Genomic DNA, 26,590 nt, shown 5'->3' with positions numbered 1-26,590 from the left:
AATCATTGCTTAGAGTAAGAAGAGCCTCTACTTCCTTTTTCAGGTGTCACAATTATAGTATTTCTACTGCAAAATACAACTTCAAAATTAAATGTGTTGGGAAGTTGTCTCATAGGCAAGATGAAAAGAATACCTGTGCTTTGGGCTGGTCAGCTTGCTTGAGAGTCTTGCTTTTCTCAATTTTATAAAGCTGGGCTTTGGCCTTTCTCAGAAGGCTGGCTACTCTCTTGTCAGCCACTGGAAGCTTGTCTGCCTGAGCCAACATGGAGCCAATGGAGGAAGTGGAATGTTTAACAGTGCTTGATGAAGAAGCAGAAAGGCAGCGTGCTTTCTCCTCCAGTGATGGTGCAGCAGGGGCAAGTTCCAAGTTGGTTTTATCGAGGCTTCCTTTCCCTTTCTTAACAAGTATTTTGGTTTTGACAGCTGTTGTATCCCCAAGAGCTACAGTGGCAATGTCTGAACCAGGATCAAGTGATGAAGATTTCTTCCGCCCTGCAGCTTTTTTGGCGGAAGATGAAGTAGCAATATCTTCAACAACCTTCTCTTTGGAAACTCTACCTATGGGAAACAAAGCAGAGCTACTCTGAATTTCTGACCCCTTTTTCCTCTTTTCTTTCCTTGATTCCCGCTTGTTCTCTTTTTCCCTCTCCCGGTCTCTCTCTCTGTTTTTGTCCTTCTCCATACTCTTGTCAACATCTCGCTCTTTGGACAGTTCCTCAGTGGCCCTGTCTTTGTTTCTCCCTCTTTCTGTCTGAGAGCTCTGTGTGAACCAGGGGAAGAGAGGAGTAGGACTACTGGATGAGAATGGCTCTGCTGGAGTGCTAGTCTGCTTCCTTGGTCTCTGATTTTTCTCCGAAGATTCCCCAGACTGTGTCAGGGAATGGGAAGGAAAAGCAAAAGTTGGGTTTAAGGCACTAGTGGCAAGAGGACTAACAGAAATGCTTAATGAAGAAGAGACAGAAGATGGTGGGGTGAGAGGTGATAGCTCAGAAGTACTAAGCCTTCCACTTCTTGTCTTCATGGAGTGAGAAGGAGATCTTGGTTCAGATCTGATAGGGCTGAACACCCTTCTTTTCCTTTTTCTATTAGATACCCCTGTAGATGAAGTTCCAGCAGATGTTCGATTACTAGGCAAAGTTACTGACTCAAAGATTCGGGAGTGGGCCTCACTTGGAGTAAATCTGGGAGCTCTTAGAAGAGGACTTCTTTTGTGCATATCAAACCTAGTTCCAGAATGGAGTGCTGAAAATAGCTGGGCTGGAGCAGTGGAACCAGATGTTGAAAAACCAGAAGCAAAGCCAACATCCTCAGGAGTCAGTGGAGGGGGTCGAAAGTTATCAAATATTGGTTTGCGGATAAGACCTTCTTTGGCATACTTCGCTGAGGAAAAGTACTGTGGCTCTGATCGAGAATGCTTTAGAGAGGTCCACCTGAACGTTGGTTCTCGTAAAATAGACTTTCGTTTCTCTTGTATGGGGGCAGCAGAGGCAGGCAAAAAAGGTGATGCTAAGGGGATTGTTGGAGGCATAAGCCAAGATGCATGGTCAGGAATACTGGAAGCTGGTTGTAGTGGGGGTGGCGGAGTGAGTAATGGTGGAGGTGGAGAAGAAGAGGTTGGCTGCTGAGGGGCACTTTGCAAAGCTGATAATTTTTTAGAAGCTCTAGACCCAAAGCTTCTCTCCGATATTGAAAATCTTCTACTCCTCCTATCACTGTTATCATTTTCTGGGGACTGAGAAATAGGTAATGGAGCATGGACATCTGGAGTATTGCTCCGCTCTTCAGAAAGTGCCTGCATCTCCTCAGAGGCCTGAGAATCTGTGGATGTATCAACACTGGGACTGCTAGATCGAGAAGAATCTGAAGACATTTGAGAAGAATGCTGTGAAGCTGCACTTGATTTTTCAGAGGATCCACAGGATGTAGCACTGAACCTACTATTTGGTGTAGACTCTAGTCGAGCAATTTTAATCGGAGGGTCATAATCTTCATCTTCGATAAACCGCCGAGGGGTTTTAATGATCCGTGAGGAGATAGCACTGACAACAGGCATGATGAACTGTCGGATGTTTTTGACCTGTGTCTTTACCTTTCTTCCTTGCAGCTGAGCTGCTTCTTTTTCAATCTTCTTTTGAGCTCCCTTTTTTGCCCTCTGCAAAAGTTGCTTAGCAATTGTTGCATCTGTCCTTTTGGTGGAAGGAATAATCCTAACAGGCTTAATCCTTCGAGGGCTTTGTCTGACAGCTGCCTTTTCTTCTTTTGTGAGTGGTGGTGTACCATCTTTCTCTTTCCGGACTCTTTGGGGCTTTTCCAGCTGAGAGTTAATGAGGGGTGTTGAATCTGTCTTTATCCGTTCTGATGATGGAGGCCTTCCTCTCCGTCGAACAATCTGTACTCCTTTCCTCCCAATCTGAAGCTTTCCTGTTTTAAACTTAGACTTGAGCGGAGAGAGTTTGCCAGCTCTCAATTTTTTTATTTTTGCTGCTTGCTGAAATGTAGCAGAAGGTGTCCGTTTAATTTTTTTTAAGGTATCCTCTTTGCTCCCCTTTGATAAGTCTGATATGTCCTTTCCTTGTGATAATTTGAATTTGACACTGCTAAGGGTTGGAGGTCTTCCTCTTCTTTTTTCTCCACTTTTAGAATCTTTCTTCTTTATTTTTTCTCCAGATTTAGTCTCTGGTTTGCTTAGAGGGGAAAACACAGGTGAAGAATCTGACAGGACAGCTGAATTTCGTTCAGAGATACTTCTGGGTCTCCCACGAGGTTTTCGAGGACTAGATTTAACTGTGATAGAATCAAACAATGAAGAGCACAAATTTAGCTTTGTAGTTCCAACTGACTGGTCTTAACTAATTGTATGTGAATTTAGCATAAGCCATCGACATGCAAAAAGAAAGGAGTCCATTTTATACTAGACTCCATTTGGTTTTAATATCCAATAAAGCATTTTATTTTGGATAAGATTTTCCTTCTCAAAATTAACTTTAAAGGACAAATTAAAACAACTTTTTACTTTTTTCAAGTAAAGAGAAAATCAAAATAGCAACACGTGTCTTTAATATAACTCTATAAAGCTTTGGATGACTAAAAGATACATTTATTTTCAGGGAATGATTTAAAAATCTATACTAACTCTCCACATTCCAACATACCAAAACCAAAATTTAAGGATATTTTTACACTGGCTCACAACAATTCTTTATTTAAGAATCTTAGTTTTGAGTGAATTTGTTACATATGTAAGCAATAATTAGATCAAAAGTCTAACTATGGGCAAGCTTTTATCAATAAGTTCTATAATTCCCTGAATTCTGTCATGAACACATAAAAGTTAAGGCTTCTAGGAAGCTCTATCAATAATCTGTAGCCTATAGTTTCTATCACAATACTAAGGTGTCAAAAACTTGTTCTGCTGAAACAAAATAATTTGTTAGACAGAAATACATTCAAGACAATAAAAACAAGGCCTCTGAATTTAATAGCATGTGATCTAATAAGGAAGTTAAGTTAAATGGTAAGTCTATTAATCTACTATGCTGGAAAAAAAAATTTTAAAAAATCTACTATGCTGGGCGTCAAACACTCAAATAATAAAAATTATGTATATTTATCTAGTTATTAAGTATTCTAAATATAAATGTCTTTCTCACTCATGACCTAAGAGATTTTTCCCTGTCCACAATAGATGATGCACAATCAGCTCTAAACAGTTACTAATCCTAACTAAAGTAGTAAAAGTAGAAGGTGGCAGGGAGCTAGATTTTACTTCTTAAATAATTTATCTATAAAGTTCCATTTTAGAGAAAAAAAAAAACTGAATCCTTCAGGGAATGAAATAACAAAAGAATTTAGAGGAAATTCTCTTGAAATGGACAGTTACTGTGAACCATTAAAAGAAAACTCCTAGTCAGGAAAATAAATACATGCCAAATTATGATTGTGATATGATTTTGATACCAAAGTATGATTTGTGATATTCGATTTGAACCTGATTTAATCTGATGACTGCTAGGTCTCAGTACTTATTCTGTTTAACTTTAAAAAGGAACTCTAGATAAAACTATTAAAAAATGGAGACTCATTGATGTTCTTAATCTTGATCATGAAATGTTCAATCTATCTTAGGCAACTAAGTCAAGAAAATGAAAGATTAGGAATCCAAGTAGTTCTAACTCTCTTACTAAATAGGTGTGTGAGGAACCTTGCACAGGTCAACATACTTTCTCTGAACTTCAATTTCCTTATCTGTAAAATAAGATGCTTGGAATACACAATCAGTTTTAGTCCCTTTTCCAGTTCTAAAACCACTTTATCATATCTTGATTATTTCCTCTGAAAAACTTCAATTATTAGATTGCACTTAGATATAGCTGTCATCTGTTTCATTCAGCCACAAAGCATCACTATTTCAGATCTTTTATCTTATAAATTTGCCTTTTAGGGAATGTGTTGTTAGTTTATATTTAAATTGTATAAAATTTAAATATATAGTGAAGGGCAAGGAATTATTCAGGACCATTAAATCTGAGTCTGCCTGCTGAAATCTAAGAGTTCAAGTTTGACTATGGTTATTTCTGCTTGATATCATCTGAAGTGTTTCTAATACATGGAATTTCATTCAACTCTTCATTTCAATCTTGTCTTTCTTTTTGCCAATGATTGAACCAATAATAAAGAATAATGATTTTATACATTTTAAGACTCAAAAATTTCACTTTGGGGGGAAAGATCAAAGTGGTAAAAGGTTATGAGCTGCTAAATTGTTTTGTTTCTAAATTTCAATAGCAAACAAATTTATCTATTAAAAAACCACTCCTAAATTATTTTCACAGAAGAGCATTCCTTATATAAATCTATTCTTGACAATTCTTTTTTCCTATACTCCCACATACCATTCAAGGCATACTTCCCCACAATGTTTCAGAGAGCAAAGAATCAAATGAATGAATAAAATGGGATCTTGTTGAATATGTAGAAAAAGGATTCAAGTAATAACTTTTACATTGTTCCCTAGTCAGTATGAAGGACAGATACATATAAAAAGCTTAAAGGAACATCTCTTAAAAGATAAAGCAAGATGAAGCCACAAAAACTTACTAGTCTAAAATTCACATACATCATTTGCTTGGCTGCCCATACCTGAAGGAGACCTTGTGGGACTTCGCACTTTGACTTCTTCATCTGAGCCAAAACCTAAGAACTGCTCATCCTACAACAAAGGAAAATTATTTTAAAATCAGAAGTAATGGCATGAAATTTGAACATATCCCTTAGAAGAGTCCAAATGAGACATAAGTGAACTTGGAAATATAGTCATTGCACAATAATTATCATTATTTTAGGATGACACTTGAAAAATAACTAATAAAATCTAAGTTCCTTGAGGGCAAGGGATAATTTCATTTTTGCCTTTGTATTTCTAAGTGCCTTATATATATATATATATATATTAGCTTTTTAACAAATGTTTGCTAAAATGAACAACTATCAATGAAATAGAAGGACCCAACAATAGCCTTTGTTATAGAGATGGGAGCTGTGTAGCAACCAAACAATGCACTGAAATATCATCCTTAGCAGATGATACACAGGGTGAAGAACTGCATATCCAATCCAATCCAACCTAATCTACAACTACTTTAATTAATCCAGGTGAGTGAATCATCAAAATAGCAGAAAGATCCAATCCCATTAAATTTACACAAATCAGTTTTAAAAGACTAAGTCCTACAAACATATATATGGAATAAAATAATCAGTACCTCTCCTAATAAACATTGGTAGACTGGAATTGCTATAACTGTCAATTCTCTAAAAGAAGACTTGACAGCATTAGAGATGATTTCCACTTATTTGAGATTTACACATTTTCAACATTCTGTAGTTATAGCATCATTTTAAAATGCCTTGTGAGAATAAATTTAATGTTATGGCAGCAGCATTTCTGGAAGGAATAATAAACTGACTAAAGATAGAATGAAACTATAGCATTAAAACAATAGCTTGGGGCAAACTTCTCATTTATACTCTTACCACAGATGCCAAAATGTACCAATTAACACTTTTGGATACCAACGAATATACTCTTTGGTCTAACACTGGCCTATGTTCAAAAATTGCAAAATATGCTATTTAGGCAAAATGATCAGTAGAAATTCACCACTGACACTAGATATTAACAGATTTTTACAGACATAAAAGTGAACTTGAGTTCAAGCATAAAAATATAATAGAAAAAATAAAACAGGAAATAGAGATGAGGTGTTTTAAAACTAAGAGTTAGAAGCTAATTGTCAGTCATTTTTCAAGTAGAAATATTTTATAAGATAAATTTAACATTAAAATTAAGGGACTCAAAAAATAAATAAAATAAAATAAAATAAAATAAAATAAGGGACTCATTGAGTATAAGCATATAAATGTTTTCTAAGGAGAAAAGTAATTTTGGACCAAGTCTCTGTGAAGGGGCAACAAAAGTACTGGAACAAGGTTCCATATAATAAAAGCGTTTTTGCTCTAGGATTAAGAAGAATCCCTGGGTAATAGTCTCACTTAAGAAATTTTCTGTTCTCTTATCACTTCCCTTAATTTCATGCCCCTCACTATGGAATAAGGGACTGTGAGACTTTTCACAACAATTCTATAATTGGGTAAGGTCATTTAGGCTTAAATCAGATGGCAACCTGAAGATCTCTAGTGGTCATGATCAAAAGGAAAAATTGGTAGTGGCTTAAAAAGAAATTTGGTTGGAAGACTATAGTGATCAATTTTGATGTGCGTGGCTCTCTTCAACAATGAGATGATTCAAACCAGTTCCACTTGTTCAGTGATGAAGAGAGCCATCTACACCCAGAGAGAGAACTGTGAGAACAGAGAACTGTGAGAACACAACATAGCATCCTCACTCTTTTTTATTTGCTTGCATTGTGTTTTTCTCAGTTTTTCTTTTTCTTTCTTCTTGATCTGATTTTTCTTGTGCAGCAAGATAACTGTATAAATATGTATACATATATTGGATTTAACATGTATTGGACTACCTGCCAACTAGGAGAGTGGGTGGGGGAAAGGCTGGGAAAATTTGGAACAAAAGGTTTTTCAAGGGTCAATGTTGAAAAAATTACCCGTGCATATGTTTTGTAAATAAAAAGCTTTAATTAAAAAAAAGAATGAAAGAACCATATTAACAAAAAAGTTTAAAATAAATACAACCTTGAGCACAAAAAAAAAAAAAAAAAAAAAAGGAAATTTGGTTGGTTTTATATTTTACTTTGTAAGGAGTGGGACAGCAAAAACAATTACTTAAGACAATATGCAACATCTGCAAAATGTTAAAATTCTTTTCAAAAAGGAGTCCTTTAATGAAATTAAAATTTTTTACTTTTAACAACATTAAACTATGCAATAATTGAAAATCAAAATTTGTATAATGTATTCTAGGGTATCTTTGTCAAATTCCTCTACTCATCACTAAGTAATTCTAACTTCAAATTTCTGTGAACATTATTTTGATGAGGGGAAAAAAAATCTATCTTCTGCTGTTCAAACCAGATGAAACACACATGGGAGATCTACAAATAATTTGTGAACTGGTTTTCAGTATTTCTTTTTTTGTTGTTTTGTTTTGGCTAGGCAATTGGGGTTAAGTAACTTGCCCAGGATCACACAACTAGTAAGTGTTAAGTGTCTGAGGCTGGATATGAACTCAGGTCCTCCTGATTTCAAAGCTGATGTTCTATCTATTGGATTATCTAGCTGCTCCCTCAATATTTCTATTCAGTTTAATTACAATATTCTTAAAAGGAAATCAAAACCCCAAAACACTACCATATAAACATAATTATAAATGGTTATGATCCCACAAGAGGTTTCTTGGTGCCATAGCTAGAAAGCTGCCCTCAAAGTTAAAAAGACTTGGGCTCATCTCTCACCTTCATGACAAGTAGAAGGAATAAAGCTATAATTACTAAAGAGTTCCCAATCTGCACTTGTGGAACTGTTCATCAGTATAAACCACAGAAACAATTTTTAAAAACCAATCCAAAGTACCTTTTGAAATAAAAAATAATTAATATTAAAATAGCATGATAAATTACTTTAGAAGGCTGAGAATATTTTTTTTCCCTAAAATTGTTTAATGTGTTGCCATAAGCTTTGTCCTATTAAGGATTTCATAGATAAATAAAATTTTAATAGACATTTAAGAGGATGGGATTTAGTCTGACACAAACTTTGCCTTTTATCCTGTATTTTCAATGATCAGTAACAAACATATTTATGCTCTAGATTAAGTTTCTGATTTATATATTTTTCTTTTCTGCATTAAACTCATGAAACAATCTTTATTGATGAATCACCAAAGAACACTGCCAATTACAAGAAATTTAATACTTTAATCAAGTGCTGCAATGGTAGGCAAATATTCAAAAATTAGTAAACACTAGTAAGGTAAGTGAAGTATAACTTGTCAAAAAATAGATATAAACACACATTGCCAACTTCAATACCAGAAACTTATGTTTGTCCCAATACTAAATTTAAATTCTAAACATTCAAAAGACTCTGTCACCTCAATTAACTGTACTCCAAAATAAATACATTACTAAACCGTTGAAGTATAATTTAGCTAGTCTGCTTTTAAAAATATTTGCTACTCGCTCTAACCTGAAAGAAAGCAAAGTATTAGCTCTTATTTCCTTCTAATGTAATAGCTAAAATAAGAAGAAAAAAAAAATGATCAGAGTATTGTTTCTAACAGGAGCTGGCTTCTAGAAACAGGTTAAAAAAAATGTATTTGAAGAATCTACATCATTTAACAAAAGTTAAGTGCCACTGTTATGATAAAGACTTCAATCTTTAGACAAAGAACTTCCAATTTTATTCCAGACCTTTAAAATCAAAGAAAACCAAGATAAAAATGTACTGAGGTAGCAATATAGCCAACAATGACAAAATTCATTTCTCCCTTGCCACACCCCAGAACCTTTGAGAGTAGAAGTAACCAGAGGGATGTAAATAATGTATTATTAGTCTTGGCTTTCTAAAATCAAAAATCAAAAAGAAATCAAAAGAAATGTATCAAAATTGACCAAAAAAGAATATAGAATGAAATAATTAATGTTTGGCACAATGAAAATATGACTTACTATGCTTCAATAGCCCTGAAATTGGAGCAAAGGAGACATATTGACTACATTCAATTAGGTATTATTAGGAATTGGGTCCAAAGGATCATTTCTTACACATAATTTTGCCGTATATAAGGCAATCTCTGACAGAATTCCAGAACAAATTAAAGGCAAAAACACTCAAGTTCCTTCTTTAGTAGATCAGCAGATCACTAAGTTCTTAGACGTTATCTTGCTACCCAAGATAGAGAAACTTTCTGAGACAAACTTTGCAATACTTATCTTTTAAAAATAATCATTATCAGTAACTATGTGTTTGGTAAATGATTTCAATCATGCTAATTTGCTTTCTAAATAAAATTTGTTTTCAAAAGCTCTTGTTTGAGAGCAAATGTTGAGAACTATTGAATTAATGTGCTTTCAAATTCCTTCCCTTTATTTAACTCTCTTAGGGAAGTAATAGATATCATAGAACAATTCCCAACGCTACCTTTTCCATATCCAATTTTTCTCTAGAATTATTTTACAATTCTGTTAAAAGGAACATTTTAATTTTTGCATCAGAATTTTAGTGATTAAGTAATTTTTTTCATTGAAGAGTATCCGAATTAACTTATTTGTTTTTTGGTGGGCTTTGTTTTTAGGCAATTAGGGTTAAATGACTTGTTCAAGGTCACATGGCTAGAAAGTATTCAATATCTGAAGCAAAATTTGAACTCAGGTCCTCCTCCTTACTCCAGGGCCAGCGCTCTATCTACTGTGCTATCTAGCTGCCCCTTATCTGAATTAACTTATGACATACAAATATATTCATTTATAAATTGTTCTGATAAAACTATTGCTGGCAAAAAAAATTATGTATACTCAAAAATCAGCTTTACAAGATTATTACAACATATACTTTCTTAGGCAGAACTATTATTTTTAAACATCAATCAAGGATAAGAACCAATGGTTTTTATGCAACCAAGATTAGAAGGGTAGCAAAAATGGGAAAAATTTTTACATCTAAGATTTCTGATAAAGGCCTCATTTCTAAAATGTTCTCATTTAGAGAACTGATTCAAATTTATAAGAATATAAGATACTCCCCAACTGATAAATGGTCAAAGGATAATTTCCAGATAAAGAAATTAAAGTTATTTCTAGTCATAGGAAAAAATGCTCTAAATTTATTGATTAGAGAAATGAAAAAATAAGATAACTCTGAAGTACCACACTTCACACCTCTCAGATTGGGTAAGACGACAGGAAAAGATAATGACGAATGTTGGAGGGGATGTGGGAAAACTAGGATACATACATTGTTGGTGGAGCTGTGAACTGCTCCAACCATTTTGAGGAGCAATTTGGAACTATGATGCCCAAAGGGCTATCACACTGTGCATACCCTTTGATCCAGCAGTGTTTCTACTGGGCTTGTAAACTAACGAGATCATAAAGGAGGGAGAAGGACCCACATGTGCAAAAATGTTTGTGGCGGCCCTTTTTGTACTGGCAAGGAAATGGAAACTGAGTGGATGCCCATCAGGTGGAGAATGGCTGAATAAGTCATGGAATATGAATGTTATAGAATATTATTGTTCTATAAGAAACAATTGGCAGGATGATTTCAGAAAAGCCCAGAGAGATTTACATGAACTGATGCTAAGTGAAATGAACAGAACCAGGAGAGCATTGTACACAGCAACAAGATGATGTGATGAGTAACTTGCAGTTGGCTCTTTTCAACAATGAGGTGATTCACGGCAAGTCCAAGACATTAACCTTCAAAAAACCCTGTGCTCCAATCCCCCCCCACCTTTTTCCTGCTCCCCCCCCTCCCCTAGATGGCAAGTACTCTAATATATGTTAAACATGGTAAAAAAAATGTTAAATCCAATATATACATATTTATACAATTATCTTGCTGCACAAGAAAAATCATTTCAAAAGATAAAAATAAAAATGAGAAAAAATAAAATGCAAGCAAACAACAACAAAAGGAGTGAAAATGTTATGTTGTGATCCACACTCAATTCCCACAGTCCTCTCTCTATGTGTAGATGTATCTCTTCTTCACAAGATCACTGAAACTGGCCTGAATCATCTCATTTTTGAAAAGAGTCACATCCATCAGAATTGTTGATCTGATTTTTCTTGTGCAACATGATAAATAAGGAAATATGTTTAGAAGAATTACACGTTTAAACTATTTTGGATTATCTGCTGTTTAGGGAAGAAAGAAAGGAGGGAAAAAAATTAGAATACAAGGTTTTTGCAAGGGTGAATATTGAAAACTATGCACATATTTTAGAAAATAAAAAGCTATTATAATAAATTTTTTTAAAAGAACCTATGTTTTTTATTTATGGATAAACAATTTATGGAGGTGACTCTAAGACTGTAAGCTGAAGAGAGAAATCTGTCAGACGGTGTATTTTTCACCAATGAAATTATATATCCAGTTTAAAAAAGTTTGCATATAATTCACATTTTCTACTCCTAAAACTAAGAGATAATACTTCTAGTTTTAATATTATTTAGATTAAGTCTATCAAGAATGAACCAGAATTAGATCTCAAAATCAATAACAAAAATTCATTAAGTACCTATCATATGCAAGCAAATCACTGAGGATTATAAAGTGCTCTGCCCTCAAAGATTTCACATTCTAATGAATGAAACTATGCAAAAATAACTGTGTACATACAACATATACAGTGTAAATGAGAAATATTCTCAAGAGGGATAGCATCAGCAACAGGAAGGACTGAGAGAAGCCTCTGGTACAAAGTGGAATTTAATGTGTAAGAAAAGGGCCATGAAATTAGGAAGGGGAAGAGAGCATTGTAGGCTCCCAGGAATAGTACAAACCAAAATCAGTCCTTGTTTTCTTGAAAAATACTCATTATAGTGGTTTTGCCTTTTGAGCTGATCAAAGTATTACATTTTGGGTAATAATACTTAGATGTCCTATTAAAGTATAAACTACTAGAAGCAAGACCATGCTCTAACCTTTCTCTAAATCCCTCACTATGTTTGAGATATAAGCAAATGTTTATAATCATTTATTTTTGACTGACTTACATATCACTTAAACATCTTGGAGTCAAGTTTCTAGAAGTCAAGAGTTTTAGAAAGAGGGACCTGAATCCATTAATATTCTCAACAAATCAACTAAGATAAACTAATGATAAAAGTTTTTAGAAAGTAATTACTAAAAACAGATACTGACAAATATTTCCAGGTATACTGTGCATCTTAATAGCTATAGCTAAAAAATAACACTTTAGGAATTTATTCCACAGTAAGAAATAAAAAGTTCCAGCACATTTCCTTTTATAACTCTCTTTACAAAAAGCTTTTTACTAGATCCAAGTCTCTATAGTAGTTAATGATGTTCAAATATAATTGAGATGATTTAAGAAGCAAAAGGACTAAGAAGATTACAGAAGAAATCAAAACACTGTAATTATTTAAGGTCTACATTTATCAAATACCTCTATTATAAACAGACACTGAGGAGGGAGGATTCCAAAGAATAAGAAAGCATGGTCCTAATTCTTAAACTTCAATTGTTGGAGAAGATATAATTAATTAATGAAATGAGTATGAATAACAATAACAAAATTTTACCAAATGCAATTTAGTAAACTATATATATATATATATATATATATATATATATATATATATATATACACACACACACACACAGTGACATAGACTAATATATTTCAAATTCAATATATATGTGCTGAAGAGGAAAGGAATAATTAGAGAAGAATGGAGACAATGCATTTTAAGCTAAGGCTTGAAAGAAATATCACTAACAGTAACTGGCATTTATATAGTACTTTAAGGTTTACAGAGTTCTTTATGTAATTAATAAGACATGGTCAGGAAGAGGAGGAATGTGTTCAAGATAGAAAAAAAAAATGAAGGTGCTAAAGAAAAGTAGAAATTAGCAAAAGCCAAATGGCCATAATTAGAGTTGTAGTGGACAAGTAATAAGAGAAGAACAGCGGTTTATACATAGGAGGCACTTATGTCTCTTGAATTAGCGCATTTATAAAGTGCTTTCGATTGTATAATGGCAAGGTCAGAAGGAGTATTAGAAAGAGGGAACTAGTTGAGGGGAAAGGAGAAAGGAATAAATATTTAAATAGCACCTATGTGCTAATCACTATTTACAAATATCTCATTTAATTCTTAATACCCTGTGAAGTAGATAATTTATCCTCGTAGCTGATGAAACTGAGGCAGAGATAATGAATAAAATTTCCCTTGTAACAAAATACAATTGAGCAAAGAAAATCAACACATTGTACCTTCTTTAGTGCCTACAATTTACCACCTCTTCTAACAGGTTCCCAAGCATGGGAAAAAAAAATGAAGATACTATGTTTGACGAATATTATTCTAGACATAGTACAATTAGAGGGACAGATTTAATAGAACTGACCAGATAAGAGGGCATTGCAATAATCCAAATGTAGGAAAAGTCTTCCCCATTTTTGAGGAGAAAGTTTTAGAAACTGCAAAGGACAAATACTAAGTTAGAGATCTCATTTTGTTACAAAAGAACAGGCTCCCAAGAAGAGTCAATTCAGCAATAATTTATTAGGCATATAGCAGCACTGTGCTAAATTCTGGGAGATTAAAAAATGAAATATAATAGAGAAGTCCCACAAATAGTAATACAAATTGGATTACTATAGGCAAATACGATTTTTTTTTTTAAATATGACAGGTAAAGAAAGGGGAAAATAACTTTTAGTTAAAAGTCAGAAAATGCTTTATAGAGGAAATGACACTTAAGTGGGATTTTGAAAATATCTAAATGGCAGTGATTGGAGAGGGATGTTCTCCTAATCCAGAAGACAGTGAAAAAATGTAAGAAGAGATAAGAAAATAGTCTAACCAGTATGATTTTTTTTTTTTCTGAAGCAATTGGGGTTAAGTGACTTGCCCAGAGACACCCAGGTAGGAAGTGTTAAATGTCTGAGTGCAGATTTGAACTCAGGTCTCCTGATTTCAGAGCTGGAGCTCTATCCACTGTGCTGCCTAGCTGCCCCTAACCAGTATGAATTTAAAGGAAACTTCTGAATGAAGAATTTCAAATAATATGGCATCTCCTTTTTTTTTTTTTTTAAAGCAAAACTAGTATAGCTTGACCAATGTTAATTCTAAATCATAATTCAATGTGCAAATACTTGCAATAACAATTTACAATTTAAAAAATACTTTCATATATCTCTGTTATCTCATGTGACCCTCACTAGTCTAATGAAATGAAGCAGGGCAGGTAATTATCCTGATTTTAGAGAAACAGAAATTTAGACTTAGAGGATAAGTGATTTGTTAGGTCTTGAACAATGCAATTGAAGGGCAGGACTTGAACCCCGGTCTACTTATTTATAATACTCCTTCCACTTATACTATGTCACAAATTTCCAGAAGTATATTGCAAATGCAATTATAATATAAATTTTTGCTGTATTTTTAATTCAGCTTTCTAAAGGATCTTCTAAACACACAATTTCAACATCTTAGAGCCAAGTTATTCCTAATTTTTTTTGTCTCCTTATTTCTCATTTCATATTGTATAGTATTTGTAACTGTTCCATGAGAAAAATTTCAGCAAAATAGTCAGCATTTACAATAGTGTTTTAAGGTTGTAAAGCACTTTACAAATATTCTCAGTTTATCCTCACCACAACTTTAAGAGGTAGAGGCAATCATGCCCATTATATAAATGAGGAAAGCAGATATTAAGTGACTGGCCCAGGTCTGAGACTGTACTTAACGCTGCTGACCCACAAAAAAGCAGACTTATTCAAGTATAACTTAACAGCAGCAATTGCATTAAGATGGTCCCTAAAATCCCTGCACATGACTACTGATTAGCAAAGCACTTAAGAAAGTTTATGCAAGTACTAGATTGACACTAACATTCCATTCACCGAAAGCCAAAGAGGAAGTAGAAGCAAGTTTTCTATGGTTATTGGTGCATCATAAAAGTTACTTTGAAGATATTAGTAATTTGTCAAGCATGGCATGGGAAATATATTTTTAAATGGTTTTAAATAGGTTCTCCCTTACCTGATACGAAATACTGTGGCACAAAAATGTTGCTTGGGATTAAAAACAAAGAAAAATGAACATTTTTTCTTTCATACTTTCAATACTCAAGGGAAAATTACAGTTCACCTGAAGGTCAGAGATGCTTTTCCCATTTTGCTTTTGAATGAAAATATGGATCTGGCATCCTACCCCTCACTCACTTTCCTATATGGCTATCTCCACTATTAAAACAAGAAGATGTTCTAAACAAGGATGCAATTAAGAAAGTTAGTCCTCTATTTCTCTGCAAAAAAAAAAAAAAAGAAGCAATACTTCCTTCTCATCTTTATTTGCTGTTATAGATGCGGGAATACTGCAAAAAATGCCATACTTAGTTGATATATTAGTTAATTTTGCTGAACTGTTCTTTTCCCCCTTCTTTTTATTCTCTATTATAATGAATAAGCTCTCTTGCTAGGGAGAAATAAATTTCCATTTATTTTTGGAAATGAAGATCATGCAAAAAAAAAAGATAATAATGAAATTTCTTCTAAAAGATACAAGGGCAAATTCATAAAACAAGTAACTAATTTGTGACAAGTCTGAGGAGTAATGAATGTACAACTTTATAGTTGTATACAGTATGGATAACAAGGATTCCCTTGCTACTCACAGAAATTTTCAAAACAAAGAGAAAATTAAAGAAGTCATTATTTCCAGGCTTCTCTGATACCAAATCTGAAATGGTTTATCTGCCTGTTGGAGTGGAAGAAATAAACCCAGTTTTAATTAATATATTAAATTAGTTATCACAATTACAAGATTTATTCTTTGCATGAAAAAAGAAATCTACAAAATGACTGGATTTACTTGAGTGGATTGGGAAAATAAAGTGTCCAATATTGTATTGCCAACTTAATTTCATTATATTTTATTCCTTCAGGAACTTAATTTAACTTCAAGTCATATTATTATGTTTGTTCATATTTATTTTCTCTTTATTCTGGAAGACAAACTATTACACTGGAGCTTATCACTTCCTAGAAAAGTAGGACAGAAGTTCCTGTCACAAGGTAAATCTAGTAATAATTGGAATAACATTTAGGAAATCCAAAAGTTAACAACATCTGCCACAGGTAAGCCAGGGTTAGAAAACTGGAAAACAGCACTCTGAAGGATCAATGTTATTATGTCAAATGTCAAAAGTGAGTATCTCAAATTGGCAAAGCAACAAAGTTACTACATAACAAAAATCCAGTACATATCAATTCCTAAGTAATTCCCTTAATTATGTTCAAAACTAAAGTTATCCCTAATTTAAGATTTTATTTTCATTATAAATAACTAATCAAAAGCTTATCAGACTACCAAATCATATTTAATAGTCTAAAATTCTAAGGAGAAAGATCAGATTTAGTTATTTAATGGACAGATACTAGTTTTAGTCACAACATTAGACTTTAAAGTAGAATCAAGGAATATTAATAAAAATGTTCTGTTTGATATTACCTGCTTTCTGAATTTATACCTGTATCAACTAGCAATTAAAAGTTAAAGGAAGAATAACAGGAACACAATTACATTTCCAGTTCCCAAAATTTCTCAAATGACAACTTAGTTTAGAATTAAAGAGAATCAAAATGACCTTCGCTGATAAAACTTGTATTATTTCCTTCAAGAGCATCCTATGTGAAACCCAATCACATATATGCCATATTAACTGGTTAATGCTAAATAGTACTCAATTACATTGTTCCATATTCATTCAACATTTATTAAATATTTACTGTATGCAAAAGCACTGTGTTTCAGGGCATGGGAGGGGAGAGTTTACATAAGGCTTGGTCTGTTCTTTCATGATGTTTATTTATAATAGTCTAATAAAGGAATAGATATAAAACATAGGGCATTACAGAGGCACCCCCCCCCCAAAAAAATTCTAAGAGAGATTTTCCATTATTAACAGAGGAGATCAGGGAAGACTTCACACAGAAGTTGGCACGAGAGATAGGCTTTAAAGAATTAAATGGTATGAGAGAATGAGCAAAAGTACAAGCTGCAATTTGGAACTACACCCAAAGTGTTATCAAACTGTGCATACCCTTTGATCCAGCAGCATTTCTCCTGGGTTTATATCCCAAAGAGATATTAAAGGAAGTAAAGGGACCTGTATGTGCAAAAATGTTTGTGGCAGCCCTCTTTGTAGTGGCAAGAAACTGGAAACTGAATAGATGCCCATCAATTGGAGAATGGCTGGATAAATCGTGGCATATGAATGTTGTGGAATATTATTTTTCTGTAATAAATGACTGGTAGGATGATTTCAGAGAGGCCTGCAGAGACTTACATGAACTGATGCTGAGTGAAGTGAGCAGAACCAGGAGATTATTATACACGGCAACAACAAGACTATACAAAGATCAATTCTGATGGATGTGGCTCTCTTCAATAAGATGATTCAAACCAGTTCCAATTGTTCAGTAATGAAGAGAATCATTTACACCCAGAGAGAGGACTGTGGGGACTGAGTGTAGACTAGAACATAAAAATTTCACTCTGTTGTTTGCTTGCATTTTATTTTTTCTCATTTTTTCCTGTTTGATTTTTCTTGTATAGCAAGATAACTATATAAATATATATGCAAATATTGAATTTAACATATTTCTATCACGTTTAACACTATATTGGACTACTAGGCATCTAGGGAAGGGGGTGGGGAAAGAGAGGAGAAATTAGAACACAGGGTTTTGTAAGGATTAATGCTGAAAAATTATCCATGCATAGGTTTTAAAAATAAAAAGCTGAAAAATTTTTTTTTTTAAAAAAAGTACAAGCTGCAAGACTGACAAGATATTTATTGCCAAGAGACTGCAGTTTGGTTGGAACATAAAAATGCAGAAGAACAATATAAGATAAGGCAAATTTAGAACTAGATGTAGCATGCTTTTCAATGCAACACAAAAGAATTAGTGGTATAAGAGCAGGAGGTTTACTATCAAAAAGACTTAACTATGCTTCTGAGTTCTCCTTCAAAGCTAAATACATGATCTTATGATTTCAGATTCTTACTAGCTCTGAATCCTGACCTTTACTGAAGAGTCAAAAGGAGTCTTCACTGAAGATTTTTAAGGAGGATGATATAACTATAACCTGTGTAAGAAAGATTATCGTGGAAGCAGCTCAATTTCACAAGCACTTATTACTTGTTTACTAAGTTTTAAAAACAAACAAAAAAACAGTTCCTACTCTCCAAAAGTTTAAATTCTATTAGGATAGGAGAAAGAAACATATTTAGAACATTAAATATTTTTGACATATATGTACACACACGTGTATGCGCATGAACACACATGTATAATAAATACAAATGTGGGCAGGAGTCGGGGTTGGAGTTTGTTCAGGACACAATTTCTATTGATTGCAGTGCTTTACCTAAAATTTGAAGAGGCAGAATTGAGAAGGAAGTTAATTCCAGACTTCTGCAAAGAGATGAAAAAGGAATGTCATATATAGGGAATAATAACTATTTCAGCCACAATTCGGGAGTGTAAGAAGAGCTTGGAAAACTTGAGGCTGAAATCTTATTATGAAGGGCTTTGAAAGCCAAATGAAAAAATTTGGATCTAGAAGTGTGAAAGAGCAGAGCTAATAGTTTCTTGGACAAGGGGTAACAGAGAAATGTTCCTTATATGTGTCACTTTGGTAGCCATGTGGAGGATGGCTCAGAAAGAGCAGACTTGACAAGGAGACCAATTAGGAATCTACTGTAAATGGTCCAAACTTGAACTAGAGTAGAAGATGTGTGAGAGGAGAAAAGGGGATGGATTTGATACATCTTAAGAGAAGTTCAATCAGTACAATTTGGCACTGATTAATGAAGGTACTGAGAAAGAAGGAAGAAACTGAGGATGAGTCTGAGGTTAGGAAACTGATTAATTGGTAGAATAGTGGAGAAACAGAAAAGTAGAGAAGTTAAGAAATAGTTAGGAAGAAGGGAGAATTTGGGGAAATAAAATAAAGAGGTCTATTTTTAGACATAAATTCTAGATGCGTATAGGATATCTAAGTGGATATGTCCAATAGATAGTTGTTGATGAAGAATTAGTAAACAGAGAGACTGAGATCAAATATAAAAAGATGTTATCTATACAGAGTATGTATCAAGATAGTTGAATTCATAAGAGGAAAGAAAGAGGGATAAGGAGATCCAGAAGGAGGTTGGACAATCAACTGGGGAGTGGCTACACAAATTATGATAACATAACATAACAGAAGAACATTGAGTGTTAAAAAACGACGACTATAATAAATTCAGAGAAACCTGGGAAGATTTGTATGAACAGATGCAGAAAATGAGTAGAACCAGGGGGAATAATTCATATAATAGCTAAAATAATGGAAAGGAAAACAATTCTTTAAGACTACAGAATTCTGATCAATGAAATGACCAACTGTAACTTCAGAAGACTAAAGATGAAGCATGCCATCTACCTCTTGGCAAAAAGATGATGGTCTAAAACTATAAAAAATAAGTCATATTTTTTTCCAACATAGTCAATATGCATTATTTTGCTTAACCTCTTTGTCATAGGAGATACCTGCTATTAGACATAGGGACAAATCAGGGCAGTTAAATGACACAATGAATAGATTGTATTGGAGTCAGGAAGTGTCCTTTGTGAATCAAATCTTGCCTCAGATTCTTACAAATTGTGTGACCCGAGGCAAGTTGGTTAATCCTATTTACCTCAGTTTCCTCATGTGTAAAATGAGCTGAAGAAGGAAAAGACAAACCAAGAAAATTCCAAAGGGGTCACAACTGATCTGGACAATATGAAAACAACTGAACCAATTTTAGTTTTATATATATATTCCTCCTTTTTTTTTTTTCTAGCATACTGACACAATCATGTTTGTTGACATTTAAAAAGAAAACAGCCCACAAACAGACCTAGGTTATAACATAATGAGATGGGACAAGGATAATGATCCTGTAAAAAGAATGGTGGACTAGCCAGAAGGTAAGGAAGAAGACTGATTCTAGTAACTTTAAGAAAAGTTGGGCAAATATGCAACCAAAAAATGGACTGTGGGGACTGAAGGTAGATTACAACATAGTATTTTCACCTTTTATGCTGTTTGCTTGTTTTTTGTCTTCCTTCTCTTCCCCCCCTCCCCCTTTTGATAGTTTTCTTGTGCAGCATAATTGTGGAAATGTTTAGAAGAATTGCACATTAAAAAAAAAAAATTAGGGAAGGGGTCTAGGAGGAAGAAACAGGTCAATAATGTGGAATTCTGTGGAGAGATAAAGAATATTAGGATAAAAAGAAGCCATTAGACTTGGCATTTAAGAAAGATATGACTGATATCCTTGGTTGGAAGGAGGATAGCATGTGGTTTATAAGTAAGAAAGGTGAAGATAAAGGAAATGAGGGTAGAAAACTTCATCTTATAAATTTCAGGAGATGATCAATTTTTTTTTAAGGATGAAAGAGATGTGAACATGTTTGTAGTAGTAGTAAGGAAGAAGCCAATGAGTAAGAAGACTTCAAGTTAAGGGAAAGAGAGATTATGATTAAGACTTGAAAGGCAATGGGATTAAAGATAAAAAATTGAGAGGTGAAGACCATTTCTCCCTCTGACAGTAAATCAGATTGATGTTAATGCTCACATTATTTAGAGTATAGAGTAAGAGAAAATACAAAGGTCTCAATATTTTTTACCAAGAGGAAGAAGAAATGGATGACATAGATCAATAGTGTGAAATGCAAACAGTAATGGGAGCCACAAAAAAAAAAAAATATATATATATATATATATATATATTATATATAAAGATCTCTATTTAGTTTTTAAAATGAAAAGTTATCTGTATTTTATTATAATTTTATTTATTTTGTTAAATATTTCCCAATTACATTTTAATTTGGTTTAGGCCACACTTTAAAGTACTGTAGGCCACATGCAGCCAATGTGTTTTGACGCCTCTGATATAGATGGTCTGATGAAAAAAAAAAAGAGTTTGAACAAATGCTGAAAGAAGTGGAACAAGAAGAAAAAGGAACACTTACTAGCAGGATCTAGTACTAGTACCACTAGCAGGATCTGGGCTAGTGGTAATAAGGGTTTCTACTAAGATGATGCCACTAAGAATATAGGGGAAGGAATAGTTATGAAAGAAGTTACAGAAGAAGAATTAAAGGTCATTGTTATCTCATTGGATATGAAAAGTGATGGAAAGAGGAAGGGTCAAAAATAATATTAAGACTAAGAAAATAGGAGACAGGGTGCCTTTCTATAGTAGTGCCACAGAAAGAAATATATGGTAAATTAAGAAGCAGCAGCAAGTTTAAGTAAATAGGTAATAAATTTATTTTTAGATATCATATGAAAATGTAAGAAACCTTCATTGTAGTTAGGCCACTGAACTTAAATATTATAAACTCACTTAAAAGGGAATCAAATTTGTTTAAAATGTAATTCCTAATTGAAAGTGCTCTATATTTATTTCCTCAAAATTTTAGAAGTGAGAAACAGTAGGAAAATATCCTGGTATCATATCAACCCTGCCTAGGCTTCTAGTTATCTATATGAATAATCCTAATTCACAATTTTCAATCTGACTATACAGGAAATGCTTTTTGCAACCCAACACATCTTATAAAGGTTTCATTCTGACTGAAACAAGGCTCTTCTGGCTTCAAGGGTCAGAGGCCTTTATAATCCTCATTCACATAAAGACCACAGTATGTAGAATTGGGAAGGACTTAAAATACCTTCTAACAACACTCTCATAAGCAAATAACTTTAAAAGGGGGTTTTCTGAATTGCACCAATTACAAATTCTGAGAAAAGAATTGGCACAAGAGCTATAACCAATTACAGTTTTCTACAATATTCTACAATTTTCTATTGAAGATTATATCCATAGCTTTTTAAGACTTCCCTTAACTTAAAATTCATCTTTGGGCTTCACTTAATCATGTTTATGTATTTCCATATAGTTAGCACAAAAATCTCTGTTGGCACACAATACATTATGTCTCACAATATAAAAATTATCACAAACATATATGGAACTTTTAGATACTTCAAATAAGAATATTGCCCCAAACTGGACAACTAAATTCACAAATATTTACTGAATAGCTACTAACACTTGTACCAGTGTCTCCCTGTAGCACACAAAAAGCATAAAATTCAAGATAACCAAATATACATTTACCTTCTCACAGAACTAGAAGTTCTAGTAGAGGCAATTCTATACTTAAACTATTCTAAGAAAGAAACTATTATTAAACTTCCAAAGAAGATAATACAATGATAGAATTTCTTTCAGGAAACCCTTAAGTCAATAAATTCTTTATGTATGTAAAGCTCCTCCTACTACAGACTAAACTCATTTGCTCTTACTCTACATTCAGTGGAAAGATACAACAATATTCATTGTGATCCATTTACTCATTAAAATTTTTTTTAATTTAAAGACAGTTATTAAGTTGCCTATAAACTTCTTATCTAAATAATCATAGTTCCTTTACCTTTTCTTCATATTCCAGTCCCTCAACCTCTGAAATATCTCTGACTCTTTTAGGGCTATATATCCTTCAATTTAAGGAATTCAGAAATAGATATAATAATCAAGTAAGAGATGCTAGTTCCATAGATTTCAGAGCTAGAAAAAAAAAACTCAGAGGCCATCTAGTGCAATCTCTTCATTTTAAAGATAAAGAAAATAAAGCACCCAAAAGGTTAATAGACTAACCCAAAATTACAAAACAGTAAATTATGAAAGTTGAGGTCTGAGCATAGGTCTTTGGAGGTTTAACTCGAATGCTATTTTCTAAAGAATTAAGTACTATACATGAAGGACAGCTTTGTAACTCCTTATTAGTATCCTTCAGAATCACATACATGTAAAAAATAAGTTAAAATACATATTCATTTTATAATGCAGTAGAATACTAATTTTTTTCAGTCACAAACATTTTCCATATTATGTCACATCTCATCTGAACTATTACAATGATCTCCTAATTGATCTCCCTGCCTCAAGGTTCTCCTTTCTGAAATTTATCTTGCAAAAAAACTGTCAAAGTAATATTCTTTCAGCACATAACTCTTCTGCCTCTCTAATACCTCTTGTTTGGTATTTAAATTCAAACACAAACTCCTGTGTTTGGTATTTAGATTCCTTCACAACTTAAGTTTGTTATACATCACTTATGCACACCTACCTACTCTAGGGTCTAATCAATCTTCACACACTTTTTATCATCTTATCTTTGCACAGGGTGTTCCCCATGCCTGGAATATACTCTTTACTCACCTCTATTTCTTAACGCTTTTTAAAGGTCAGCTGAAGTACCATCCTCTATGTGGGGTCTTTTTTGATCCACTTGACAACTACCCCCCCCATCCCCAGCCATTGAAAATTGCAATAAAATTTTGTATATACCAATGTATTTGCACATTGTCTCCCCCAAAAGAATTTAAACTCCTTGAGGCAGTAACTATTTCATTTTTGTCTCTAATGCCTAGTCCTTAATGGATGATTGACTGATTACACCTATTTATGGGTTCATCTAAAAATCACATTTTCATATCTAAGAAGTATATTCCAAAGTAACTATGTGTAGAATAAATTTTTGCAAACTGGATATTTTAAATACAACTGGATTGGCTATTTAAAGGAAACCTAAGAACATCCATTTCATACAGTGAATATTCATTAGGAAAGCTCCTAGTACCTTTAGTTTTATAGATTCAGTTTTTTATATAGTTTGTTTTTGTTAAAATGAAGCACACATAATTTGTCTTACTTTACAACTAGTTAAATAAGTCACTTAATCATTCTATTTCTGACTACTTCAACTTATTAAAGTTGTTTTGAATCTGATCCTAATCTTTCACAGTAGGCATACCTCATAAGTTGATGTCATCTATAAGTTTAATAATAAAGATGTTTTATTATTATAAAAATGTTAAACAATACTGTGTCTTCTATAGACTATTTTAAACTATTACTTATTTTCCCCTGAGGCTTATCAATGTAACAGCTTGCGTATAAACTATAAACAGTTTACTATTCACCTAACTATTCTATAAACAATACCAGATAATCTATGGCTCTTATGCTTCCAGGTGGCACTTTATGAAACTATTAATGACACTAAGCAGCTCTACAACATATATTGTTCGATTTTCTTCTTTCCTTTTTTCTTTCCCCCTTTCACTTATTCAATCTTCCTTTCCCCTGTCTCTTTCCCCTTTTATCCTTGAATATTTTATAGGAGAGTACAGGTTGTGTTCTGGAAGGTAAGAATCATCAGTCCAGTTTGGCTAGAAGGCCAAATACATAAATTGGATTAATATTCATAAAGATGAAAACATGTAGGGTGCTGCCAAGATTGTCTAGAACCTTGAATGCCAGACAAAGAAGTTTTTAGTGTTCCGGAAGACATTGGATTTTAAATCAAACAAGTTGAGTTTAAATCCAAATTCTAAGACCTAAAAATTATACTGATTGTTATATTTATACCATCCATTTTTTAATATCACTTGAAACAGGTTCAGAAACATTACTAAAAATATTTATTAAAACCATTGTTTCCTTTCAATCTACCATCAAATCAATCTGACAGAATGATCTTTATAATGGTTTCTAATTAGCATACTGTCTTTTTCTTTGATATTTAAAAACCCTAGCCAAGAGAATTTCATAATGCTTGAATAGTTTGTTCTTTAACTGAACTCAGAAAGACATAAGTCAAATATCTGGCAATAACTCAATAATAACAACAATACTGCAAATTTGTGTTTGTTTTTCAAAACCAATGCAACTAAGCATTAGAACAAAAGCAGAAAGCTGGGAAACAATTTTTATAGCCAGTATTTCTAAGGCCTCATTTCTAAAATATAGAGGACTGATTAAAATTAAAATTTTTAAAAAATAATACAAGTCATTTTCCAATTGATAATTGATCAAAGGATATAAACAGGCAGTTTTCAGATGAAAAATTTAAAGCTATCTATAGTCATATTAAAAAATGTTCAAATAATTATTGATTAGAGAAATGCAAATTAAAGGAATTCTGAAGTACCACCTCACACCTATCAGATTGACTAATATGACAGAAGAAAATGTTGAATATGAGAAAATAAGGACATATACACTGTTGGTGGAGTTGTAAGCTGATCCATTAATTCCAGAGAACAATTTGGAACTATGCCCAAAGGGCATATTAACTGCATTACTGCATACTCTTTGATCTAGCATTATTACTATCAGATCTATATCCCAAAGAGTTCATTAAAAGGGGGAAAGAATCCAAAGGTACAAAAATATTTATAGCAGCTATTTTTGTGGTGGCAAAGAACTTTTAGTTGTAGTATATGAATGTAATGCTATACTATGGTTCTATAAGAAATGATGAGCAGATGGATTTCAGAAAAATCCACTTACATGAACTTATTGAAGTGAGCAGAACAAGAACAACATTATGTGAAGTGACAACAACATTGCCTAATGATTAACTATGACAGACTTAGCTCTTCTCAGTAACACAGTGATCCAAGACAATTCCAAAAGATAAAATGGAAATGCTAACCATATCCAGAGAAAATACTATGGAATCTGAAAGTATATTAGAAGCATATTATCTTCACTTTTAAAAAATGATTTCTGATTTTTTCCTTTCTCAAGATTTTCCCCTTTTGTTCTGATTCTTCTTTTACAACATGACTAATATGGAAATATGTTTAACATGACTGTACACGTATAGTCTATCAGACTACTTGCTATCTGAGATGGGGAGAAAAATTTTGAATTCAAATCTTTCAAAAATGAATGTTGAAACTAGCAAAGTTGCAGAATACAAAATAAATCCACATCAATCATCAGCATTTTTATGTTAACATCAAAGTCCAGCAGCAAGAGATACAAAGAGAAAATCAATTTAAAATAACTGTAAATAATTTAAAATATTTGGGAGTCTATCTGCCAAGATAAAGTCAGGAACTATATGAACACAAATACAAAACACTTTCTACACAAATAAAGTCAGATCTAAACAACTGGAAGAATGTCAAGTGTTCATGGATAGGCTGAACTAATATAATAAAAATGGCAATTCTACCTAAATTAATCTACTTATTCAGCACCATACCAAACTGCCAAAAAATTACTTTACAGAGCCAGAAAAAATAATAACAAAGTTCATCTGGGAGAACAAAAAGTCAAGGATTTCAATGGAATTAATGAAAAAAAAAAAAAAAAAAAAGGCAAATGAAGATGGCCTAACTCTTCCAGATCTATTATAAAGCAGTGGTCATCAAAATCATTTGACACTAAGAAATAGAGTAGTTGATCAATGAAATTGGTTAGGTTTACAAGACACAATAGTCAATGACTATAG

At 33.0% G+C, this 26,590-nt stretch overlaps 1 protein-coding gene across 1 annotated transcript in view; it reads right to left on the bottom strand.

Moving 5' to 3' along the window:
* KMT2A (lysine methyltransferase 2A) overlaps positions 1 to 26,590 on the bottom strand; it is an 85,588-nt gene that overhangs the window by 48,009 nt on the left and 10,989 nt on the right. Inside the window, exons 3-4 of the mRNA XM_031960075.1 lie at positions 5,140 to 5,209; positions 134 to 2,784 (exon numbers count right to left, since the gene is read on the bottom strand). Of these exons, the coding sequence (XP_031815935.1) occupies positions 134 to 2,784; positions 5,140 to 5,209 (2,721 nt within the window). The remainder of the gene's footprint in view (positions 1 to 133; positions 2,785 to 5,139; positions 5,210 to 26,590) is intronic.

This window comes from Sarcophilus harrisii, chromosome 3 (genome assembly GCF_902635505.1).
Source record: "Sarcophilus harrisii chromosome 3, mSarHar1.11, whole genome shotgun sequence".
Classification (NCBI taxonomy): Eukaryota; Metazoa; Chordata; class Mammalia; order Dasyuromorphia; family Dasyuridae; genus Sarcophilus; species Sarcophilus harrisii.
The sequence above is the reverse complement of the archived record's forward strand: the minus strand, read 5'-3'. Positions and strand labels throughout refer to the sequence as shown.